The sequence below is a fragment of the Poecilia formosa genome, unplaced genomic scaffold, assembly GCF_000485575.1.
Source record: "Poecilia formosa unplaced genomic scaffold, Poecilia_formosa-5.1.2 Scaffold152, whole genome shotgun sequence".
In the NCBI taxonomy this organism is placed as follows: domain Eukaryota; kingdom Metazoa; phylum Chordata; class Actinopteri; order Cyprinodontiformes; family Poeciliidae; genus Poecilia; species Poecilia formosa.
Window position 1 is genome coordinate 1516055 of NW_006800091.1, and position 11048 is coordinate 1527102.

Sequence of the window (11048 nt, forward strand, 5' to 3'; positions counted from 1 at the left end):
AATAATTGGCTCCTTTCAACAAAAATCTGGCCAATTTGTTAGTTTCAATAAGGCAAGTTTAGTTTAGTATTAAAAAGTTATAAATAAAAAAGAGAGGCACTGAAAGTTATTTTTAACTTTGTATTGAAAAAACAACAACAAAAAAAACAAAACAAAAAATACAATTTGTGCCTCCAAGTGCTTTCCACATAACAATTTTGGCACCTTATGGCAAAAAGTTTGGATACTAGTAGTTTACAGTTTTCAACTAAACAAAGCTGGTTGCAGAGCTTTTTGCATGTGTCTCAATAATAATGCGACTTATAATATGTCACTGATAGTGACATATGAGCTGGCTGCTCACCTTGAATAAAAATCAGGTTTATTCATCAAAAATACATGCAACTGTGTGATAATCTGAAATGTGATTTATAGTAAATATGTGCATAATACTGTTTAATCTGATCCTGATAAAGTGGTGTTACATGGGCCACAGATAAATGTGTTACCAGAGGAACTGAAACTTCAAATGGCTCAGATGTGCATGACTTTTTCCTCCCTGGTTTAAACATTTCGGCTCTCTTAGTTGGAAACATATCCATGCATATATTTGGAAATTTTTATGTTTAAGTACAAAGATGCTTGAAGCCCTCTGTACAGATATTTTGCACTTCTGTGACTCTGTCACATGCAACCCCCACAAGCTGGGGTCAGCGGAGCATGGAAGAGTCTCAACCTGCAGGTTTCTTCACTGTAACGGAGAAAATGAGAAGCTGCTATGCAAAATTTCTGCACATGATGACTGTTGCCGTAATATGCCACCCACTTTCATCTTCAGTTGTCTGAACCTGACGCCTGGTTCTGACCCAGCCTCGGATCTATCAGCTATTTGCTCAAAAGGTAGGACACATTATTGTATTTTGGGGGGATTTTTCAGCTAAAACTTTAACATGTTATGTCAGCCTAATAGTAGACTTGCCTAAGTTCTATTTGAGAAAAATAACAGTTGTTTTCACAAAAGGCTGGAGCTGATATAGAGAAGTCTAAATATGTCTCCTTATTTGTGAACAAGCAGTATGTGTTCTTGGAAGCGAACAGGAAGTTGTTGAGAACAGAAAATGTGGGGAGGAAAGATAAATGAGGAAAAAAAATAGCATTTTCATGGAAACATTAAGCGGAAACATGTTTCCAGATGGAATCAACCGTTAAATTAAAAACTGCCTCCTGTTTTCATGTTAAAATACAAACTCTTACAGCTCAACCAGCTAAAAAAATATGTTAACACTTTTCTTTCTTTTTTGCTGGCAGTGCATGAGGCGGACTTCCTCACAAAAACAGTCCCTAGAGGCTGTCAGGAGGCTTGTTTGAGACTCTCAATTCAGATGCTGACACCAAAATAACTTTAACACTTAGTCAACGCTGAAAAAGAGGAAGTGGTGAATGGTTGTCTTTCCGATCCACAGCCTTGTATACTGAAAAGCAACAGATGAAAACCAGTTGAACTAAGAGTGTCGTTTGTATAATTTTTTATTGTTTTTGATGGTTTGTGGTGTTCGACAGAAATTCCATGGCTCTTTTACGCAAATACATCTGGGTGCTGGTGATACTGGGGATGGTTTTTGTGTCGCTGGTGATCAGCCTCATCTTCATCCTCATCAACAAGTGTATTTCCAGAAAAGGTAAGCTGAGATATATTATTTTTATCTATTTTCTGTCATTCCCTCAAAATATTAGAATTTTTCAGACAAAAGTGTTTGAAACACTTTTGGCTTTCTGACATATATGGTGTCATTGTATCCAGAATATCAACAGAAAAATAGAACAAACATCTCAGCAATGTGTATCTTTTTTTAATCCAGCCAAATAAAAAAAGGTGGTTGTTTCTTGCACGACAATTGGAAATATTGACTAGTAATCACATTTTAATCCTAGATAATGCCATCTTAATCCTATATAATTCCTTAATTGTCCCAAAAAGGGAAAATGCAATCCCAGCAGCAGCAAGGTGACAGGTAATCAAAGCCCGAAGTTGCAAAAAAGAATATAAGATACATAAAAACAGAATAAAAAATAAATACTGTACATTAAGGGCAAAATGATGTGCTACTGAAACGTTATTTAAAATGAGTAAAAACAGCATAAATACAAGCAGGGCATTCCAGTTATAAAGTCTTACTAGAGGAATTAAATTTTCTATTGCTGTCCTATATCCACTTATCAAAGATACATTCAGTAATTAAACTCCTCTCTGTGTTCTGGTTTTATGTTAAAAACCACAAAACATAACAAGTAGTGGCAACAAACAATATCTGTGATAAAAGCTCGTTGTGTTTCTTCCGAATTTACATAAATTCTGTTTTAGACGCACAAACTCTGACTTCAGAAAATAAATGTTCCAGATTAGTTGCTCAGCTTTATGTGGGTCCCATATGAATGTTACCTGGACTGGACATTTCTTACCCATTGTCTTGATTTGTGGTTATGGAGGTGGTGAGGCAGACACAGTGAAACCAGAATGATGATTTAATAATGAATAAACCAAACAATCCAGGCAGCACAGAGGAGTAACAGCAACAGCTCTGACTCTGGTACACAGTAAAAATGCCAGTGTTGAATTAACACCCAAAAGTGTCTATGTGTGTCCAAGTCAGCTGGTGTTAAATTGAACAATACAGAGTGTCACATTAGCATATACAACAGTGCTGGTGTTAAAATATATTAAAAGTAACACCAGTGTAGTGTTGATCACAAAACATAATGTAGTGTTAAAAAAGTAAATAATTGACCCACAAGGTGTCGATATCAATCAAATCCAGTAGAAAATATTCAAAACAATACACAGAAATGGAAAGTTTAGCTTTTCTTAAACCCATTTCAGTATTATAGACCAAAGTTAATTTAACAAAAAAATGGGTGTCAATCTTTTAACACTTTCAAAAGTGTTACTTTAACACCTGCTGACTTGGACACATATAGACACTTTTGGGTGTTAATTCAACATTGGCATTTTTACTGGTACTTAATCCAGGCAGCACAGGCGAGCAACATACTGGTAGCAACCGGTATGACAATAGACAGGAGACAGACTAGATGGTGGACAAAATGAGGACCCAACAAAGAACAAGGAACACAGGTGGGTTTAAATACACAGGGAGACAATCAGGGAAAACAAGGAACAGGAAGACTCAGTCAAGGGGCAGACAGGACAACACAGAGACTCAACAGAACACAGAAACCTAAATAAACACACAGAAAAAAAACAAATCCTCACACCCATGTGGGCCTCATATGTAAACGTCAACTGTGATCAGTCTGATTTATGGATCTAAAACTCAGTTCTGCAACTTTTTCAATCCAAAGAGACGTTTTTGTTCTCACGCCGCCAAATTTAAACTCCTTTAGATCTTTTTCCCTCTTTGTTAATGTCCATGGTGCAACAACCAATTATTACATAATTGTTACAAAATATTTCAGTGGTTTCATTCTTGTTTAGTTTTTGTTACATCTTATTATGAAGCAAGTTTGGAGTTTTGGGTTTACTGAGTAACTCTAACTTGACTTCACTCATGGTCTGACCTCCGTTGTTCTGCTTCTTTAATGGTGAGCTTAATTTATAAGGAACAGTTTTGGTTTCAGTTGTTGCAGTTTTGCAAAGCAAAATTTCACACATTGCAAACTAAAAGTAAATCCAGAGTTCAACAGATATGCATCTTTATATGACCGGGTTTGACCAGAGCTCAGGCTCTGTTCTCACTCTTCTACTTCAGTCGTATTTTAAAAAATATATCACTTTTCTGCTTATGGGAGCTGCAGATAGTTTTATCTATGTTATTTACCAGACAGAGTGTGTTTCTGTGACCAAAATGTGCAAAAATAGGGATTAAAATAGTAAAAAAGTACATTTAGAAAAAATATTGAAAGAAGTAACCTGCATAATGTGAAGATCTAAATAGTAAAAATAACACATTGTAATCAAATAAGTGCATGGATTTAGCAGTAAACAGTGTTGCGGATATAGTTTTTCATAATATTTAGATCTGTTTGCAGTGATCAGATGAAAATTATATTTTTAGCTTATAATTTGAAATATTTCCTTTGTCAATAAAACACTAAAGTTTTACTATATTCATCATGATCAAAATGATCCTTTATCCTAATTTTAGAGCATTAATTTAATCAGAACTGGTGATACCAATGGTCCCCCCCAAAAAACAGGGAAGAATTAACAGTTTGTATCAAAAGTTGGCCTGAAATTTAAAGGAAAACAGAGGTTCAGTAGAAAGAGCCACCATCAGGTAGCATTGGTCCAGAACTTGATACCTGGCATATCAGATTTGGGTTTTTCAATAAAATATCACGTGTTTGCAAATAAAATTCTTAAAACATTGTGTCATCATAACCTCTTATCATTACTGTCACATCCGCTTGCAAAATCAACTTCATGTCAAAAAGCTGCAGGATGGACAGCAAAAATCATCATTCTGCTTTATAACTTCCTCACAAAGTTATTATAATATCAGATAAGATCATTAAATATATTAAATTGTCCAGCTGAACCTCGATCTGCCTTCAGCAGTTTAAACTTCTTTTTATTTCTTGTGCAAATAGACAAAATAGAGAATAAAAATATGATCCATCCTCATTTCCCTACATTCTTTCCCTACAAGTCTTTAAAAGAATAATAATAATAAAAAAAATAAAAATAAGGCTTTCTTGAATGTTTCTGTGTTTGTGTTGACACTTCTGCTTCTATTTTCATTTTGATGCTTTTGGCTTATAAACTCTGTGATGTTTATTTCAGATAAAAATTAAGCCATCTAATAATGCAGCCACAGTTTTCTTCCCGATGCTCTTATTAAGGCTAAAAGCACTGATTAGAAGAATGCTTCTTTTTATTTGCTTTGATATCAGCTTTAATAAGCAATGAGTTCATTGAGTCATTTTTTTTGTTTAAATTGACTTTATGTCTAAATTGAAAGCCCTTGACTCTTGATTGATAATTTTTACACATTCTTTTTTTTTACTTTTTGCTTACAAATCTGAATGTGTTGTACAAGTAAAATTAGAAATAGTGCATCCAAATATTTTTTTTATGATCCCAGAAAACAAGTTGATGTTATGAGACAAGCTGAAAAAACATCAAAAGCCTACCATAAATTGTTTTTCACTACTAAACCGTTTTAGCAAACAATTATATTATTTTTTTTAGCAAAAATCAGCTTCTGTGGAACCTGGTTCTAGTGATAATGAACTTAAATAATAATAAACGAGGAAATGAAACACAGAGAGAAATAAAAAGAGATCTAAATTATTAAATAGAAAGGATTAAAACAAGAGAAACAGATGGAAGTCCAAACACCTACATTGTTTCTCCTTTATGTTCTTGACTTTTAATAAATATTCCAATATAAATATTCTTTCTCTATGTTTGACTTTTTCCAATCAACAAATCATAAAAGAGGATGAACATGGTGTCTAAAGTATGGTGGAGGACGTGTGGGGATATGGGCCTGTTTCTCTTTCCACACAAACCTCATGAGAAGAATGTTAACATTTCAGAATAGGAGGATATTTTAAAAGACAATTTGAAGGCATCTGCTAGAAAACTAAAAAATGATCTCAAACTGATATTTTATTTTGATAAAGCAATTTATTGCTAATCTGGATACAAAATCTTACCAAGTATTTTTGTCCAGATTCTACTGCAAATATCGTAGTTCACTTCAAATAACTTATAATTTAGTTTATAAAACTACATTTTTGTTTTAATTATTTCATTTACAACATGGGAAAAATGTCTTATTAGTGAAATAATCTGACAATTTTGTTAGAACTTTTTAATCAATATTAAAGGATTATTGACTTAAAACAAGCTCTTACATCTCGATGAAAAGTTACTTCTAAGTTAGTTTTGGTCTTATTTGAAGTGTATGAAGATATAGTAGAAACTAGACCAAAAGTTCTTCAGTAAGATTTTGTGTTTTTGCTGTAAAGTGCGACTACAATAAAAGATGAATTTCTTAAATTAGCTCTAAACATTCTTACCAGAATTTCCAACAAATTTGTTTCCATCTGTAACATAAGCATGTTTCTTCTGAGACCAATCACAGATGAGAAAACCTGAACATTTTTTAGCATGTTAGAATGTTATAAACTGTTTCCATGACTTTGACAAGGCTGGTAGTAAAGCCGTAAAATCCGCTTCAGAAAAAAATCAGGAAGAAGTGAACAAAGTCTGGTGGCTCAGTTGGTTGGAGCCAGTTCTCTCTCCTCCTGGTTTCCTGTCCATTTACTGGTAAATAAAGGCCTTAAAATAAGAAGTGGGCAAAGTTTCCTCTTTACTCAAAACAGCCTCTGGGTGTTTAGTTAACCTGAAAACCCAGAACTTGCTCTTTTTCTGTCACACATGAGAGTCCTGAACAGGAAAAGGAAAACCAAACATCATTACTACTGTCACAAATACTTCTGAGGTCTTCAACTCCATAGAGAACCTATTATAATTGTATGAAATGCTATTATTAGAGCACCCTGTGGATTTGATCGGCTCAGATGAAACTTTAATGATCCCTGTGGCGTTGCTGCAGCAGCAGCAAAGCCAGGCTTTGCTCCGCTTTGGAGAAATGAACCCAGAGCAAACAAATGCAACAGAAGACTCTGCTTTATGAATAATATTAGTACATTTTGAGAAAAAATATGAAATGTTTCATGAATAAAAAAAGAAAACAGGAAAACCTTTCAGTTTGTTTAAACAACGCTTATTATTCCAGTGTAACATTTAATTTGTGTTTATTGTGTTTTTGTCCCTTTTAAGCTCTTTAACACACATTGAGGCTTTTGCACTTACTTCGGTTATAGTGTTTTATTGTTTCTATTGTCGACTTTTGTCCTTTCCATATTTTGAATGTTTATTTATGTATTGCTACAGCATTTTGTTGCAGATGTTGTTTAAAAGTGCTTTATAACTGAAATAGTAGTGGTTGTACTAATCTGTATTTTGATGATTAATGTTTGGACTTTTGAGAAGATAACACATATCAGCCTCTTCCAGTCTGCTACCATGATATGAATTGTATTAATGTTATTTGTTTACATTTGTACAGCATCAAATAACTTGAAATAATTTTTCCTTCTTTCTTCCAGGAGGCAAACACCGAATTTTACAGCTCCAGGAAAGACCTAACGTCAAAATCGAGTAATGTCTTCTCATACGTGTGATCTTAGTTTCTCTGAATAGCAAAATCACATCCTGATTTGAGGCATCCTAAAAACAGGAACAGCTTTTTTAAAGTATCAGTGTAAGGATCAGACAGGATCAGAACAAGACAAAACTAAAAGTTTTCCATAAGCAGAAACTGAAACAAACACTTAAACACGTTGATCTACAATATTTTTCCAATGAAAATGCTAAAAAATTATCTTCCTGTCTTGATAATGTGGGTTATTTGGATCCAGTAAAATATTTATTTACTGCTGAAAATTTACAATTTTTTCAGGCAGGTGACAAATCTCAACATGATTCTGTATTAGGTGGAATGATGTGTGTGAGGCTCTGACGCAACAGAGTTTTATTCTCCTCTGAAGTAAACCATTGAACCAGCAGCTTAAGCAACACAACATGTCTGTAGGAGGTGATGGGAAACTTGAGGCTATTTTAGCAAAGCGCAACAACAAATAAACAGTAACCAAGCCACAAGATGAGTTATGACCCCATTCAGAATTTTTAGTTTTTCGATGTTTGTTCATGACCTCTAGTTTATTTTAATTACTAGAGAGAACTCATTTATATTCACATTTTGTTCATTCTTGTTAATTTAGGAACTAATATTAAGGGGAGTTGAAAGCGTATGTATGGCACATTTTCCAGACTTTTATTTGTAAACATTTTTGAAACAATGTGGATTATTTTTTCTTCTAGTTATAAACTAGTTGAAGTTGGCTTATCATATAAAATCCCAATAAACACATTGAAGTTAGAAAACATTACAAAACTGGAAAGTCTTATGTGCCATGAATTCAAATGGAAGTTTTTGCACACCAAGTACAAACTGAAAAAGCACAAGGACTGGTCAATGGATGAGACCATGTTAACTACACTTAGCATTGCAAGAAGTTAAAGATGGGTCTCTAAATGTTATGCATCTAAATACGGAAGAAACATCTTTACAAATAGATTTTAATGAGGCACCCTACAAAACACTGGAAGCTCGAGCTTTTCACTGCAGCTGCCATAAATATCTAGTTGTGCAAATGCTACATTGTTTTTGTGGTTTGCGTTGGCAACGAGGCTACTTCTCCAACTTATCAAAGAGAGTTCTACTTTAGTTCTTAAGCAAAACTACTCAAACTTCTAATGCAAATACAACATACTTATTGTTCATGATTATTTCATCAGCTTTTCTGATAAAGCCCATGGATATTGACTGTATTTTCATGCTTTCCACTCATCTAATGCACCATTCTTTCAGAATGTTGGTTCAAAGAAATTAACTTGAATATTTCTTTGTTCTCAAAACTTTTCAGGAGCAACAAATATCAGCTGACACAACCTGTCACTGACACACCTCCTCTTCCCCCTCGGACACAGTTTCTCACAGCAGGTAAAGCTCATTTTCCTACCAGTACATTTTACGGACAGAAATTGGACGGTGGCACAAACTGTTTGCAGGAACTGAAAAAAGAAAGTGGCGCTATATGACAGGTGACCTATTTGACAATAAACTTTGAATCCCATGCAGAAGGAGAAAGCCACATATTCGCTTTCAGTCAAGCCTTCTGAAGCCAAGTTCCTTTTAATTCAAGCCACACGGCCATGTCAGTTATTTGAAAATCCCAAATGTGAGTGACATTATAAATCAGAGTTTTGTGCTTATTTTCTGGGCTTCAGTGAGGTTGACTAAAATGAACAGAACAAAGTGAATTAAAAGATGTTGAATTGAACACTGCAGATACTTTCAGAGTAATTCTTATATGAATATGTTTGCTAATTTAAAACCTAGAAAAAAAAAACTTTAATGTAATCTGTAATAAATTAACTTTCAATTTATGTTCTCAACTCTCCTGGAAGCTTGAATGTGACATAAAGACTCAAATGAGATTATGAGACATGTAGAGTTTATTTACATTCCTGGATTCTCTGAGTTTAAAGAATGAGAAGAACTTATAAACACTATGATTTGTTATTGCTTACAGCGACACATTTGTCTCTAATATATTAATAAAAATATATAATCTAGCAGCCCAAGCTGAGCTCCAGCATGTTTATTCAGCTGGTTTTACCGCTATAGGCGCTGTACAATGGCTGCTGGAAAAGATAAGTGTTTTGTTGTTGACTTACCATCCAGAAGCCACTTGCCGCATTCTTGTTGGATGTGCAGGAGGCAACACTTCTGTTTTTCAAAGATGTATGGTTGTACAATTGCACATCTGTTTTCAGTCATTTTCTCTTGCAAGTGTAGACATTGAGTTGAGGAGGCAGCAGGTCAAAGTAGGCAGAACTGAGCAGATTAAAATCTCATCATCTAAGAATGATTTTGTGCAACAAATGTAATGAACATGTTTTGTTTAACCCATAGATCGATCCAAACCTGTTCAAGGAAGCATTATAAGTCACTATTAAAACAATCTGCTGGCCACCTTTAGATAACACATCAACTAACCAAGTTGATTTGTGTTCTGTAATTCTCCACATGTAATAAGAAACTACCTAACAAGAAAGTTTATTGTTTCAGACGCCCAAAGCTATGAGAACCTGGCCGAGGAATGTGAGCATGATGACCAGAGTGACCACGACTACGAGGAGGCCCTGGACCCAAAGCTCAACTGCGTGAAGGTGCAGGAAAATCTTCTCTGCAATCATCCAAACACAAACTCTGGAGTTTCAATCGCTCAGAGCTACGAGAACCTGGCTGAGGAGAATGACTACGAGGAGAGCGTGGATCCACTGCCGGACTATGTCAAAGTGGAGGATGAAACCGAGATTCTTCCCCCTCCTCTTTGCGTTTTGGATCCAAATATAAAATGTAATCTTTCTTTAGGTCAGAGCTATGAAAATCTGGCCGATGAGGATGAGTACGAGGAGAGCATGGAGCAGCAGTCGGACTATGTGAAGGTGGAGGATGAGGAGGAGTTCCCTCCTCATCAGAGCAATGAGGCGAGGGACAACGCCTCCACTGCTTCCACCGAGGACTATGACGATATTGGAGAAGATGAGGAAGACTATGATGATGTTGCATAAGATCAAGATAAAGAAAAAGGACAAAGACTTTTTCCCTCCAACCTTCCTGCTGATAAGAGCTTTCACAGATTTATTTTGTTTCCCATCTTTAATTATTTTTCACATGTTTTAAAAAGCAGAACAGCTGGAGATAACAGTTCGCTTTTGGACACTCAGTTTTACTTTTTGATTCCTACACAACTTATTTACTGATCATTTCTAGATTTGTTTATAGCCGTTTTTCAACCATTTTGGTTTAAAACCTTGTGAACTGTTTTTTTTTTAATTTTATTTTCAAAATAAAACATGTAATTTTTATGTTTGTAAATTGTACAGCATTGCATAAATGTGATTGTGTTTACAGTAGGCTAATTTTTGTCCGTCATGATTTGTGACTGAAGAAGTGAGGATGCAGGATAAGGTGAGGTATAGTGCAATAATGATGATTTTTAATGAAAATCCAAACCAAGAGAACAGAATCCAGGTGAGCAGCAAGGCTAAGAGCTCAGACACTGGTAGCGCCTGGTTACAGAGGTAGACACAATGACATAGACAAGGACCTGACAGGGAATAAGAGACACAGGTGGGTATAAATACACAGGGAAGGTAATCAGGGGAAACGAGGGACAGCAGGGGACAATTAAGGGGTAGACAGAACAGCTGAAAATGACACAGAAACCTAACTTGACACAGAGAAAAAACCAAAACCTTACATTAACATCTCTGCTGTAGAGCAGAGATGAATATATACAAGAAATGTGAACAATAATAATAATAATAATAATAATAATAATTAAAGCTCCGCGGAGCCTCAAGCGGCCCTCGCAGCCAAGCGCCGCTCAGGCCTAGCCACCGC

The 11048-nt window shown here is 35.1% G+C and overlaps 1 protein-coding gene across 2 annotated transcripts; it reads left to right on the plus strand.

Annotated features, from left to right (window-relative positions):
• Positions 1–558: 558 nt before the first annotated feature.
• On the plus strand, positions 559–10612 carry scimp (SLP adaptor and CSK interacting membrane protein). Of its 2 annotated transcripts, XM_007563901.2 has the most exons (5): positions 559–879; positions 1540–1658; positions 7120–7171; positions 8500–8576; positions 9708–10612. In XM_007563901.2, exons 2-5 carry the CDS (start codon positions 1547–1549, stop codon positions 10211–10213), a joined length of 747 nt encoding a protein of 248 aa, XP_007563963.1. In that variant the 5' UTR covers positions 559–879; positions 1540–1546; the 3' UTR covers positions 10214–10612. The 2 variants fall into 2 exon arrangements, with proteins under 2 accessions (XP_007563963.1, XP_016532776.1); XM_016677290.1 differs by lacking the exon at positions 559–879 and having other exon boundaries at positions 1318–1658.
• Positions 10613–11048: the final 436 nt, after the last annotated feature.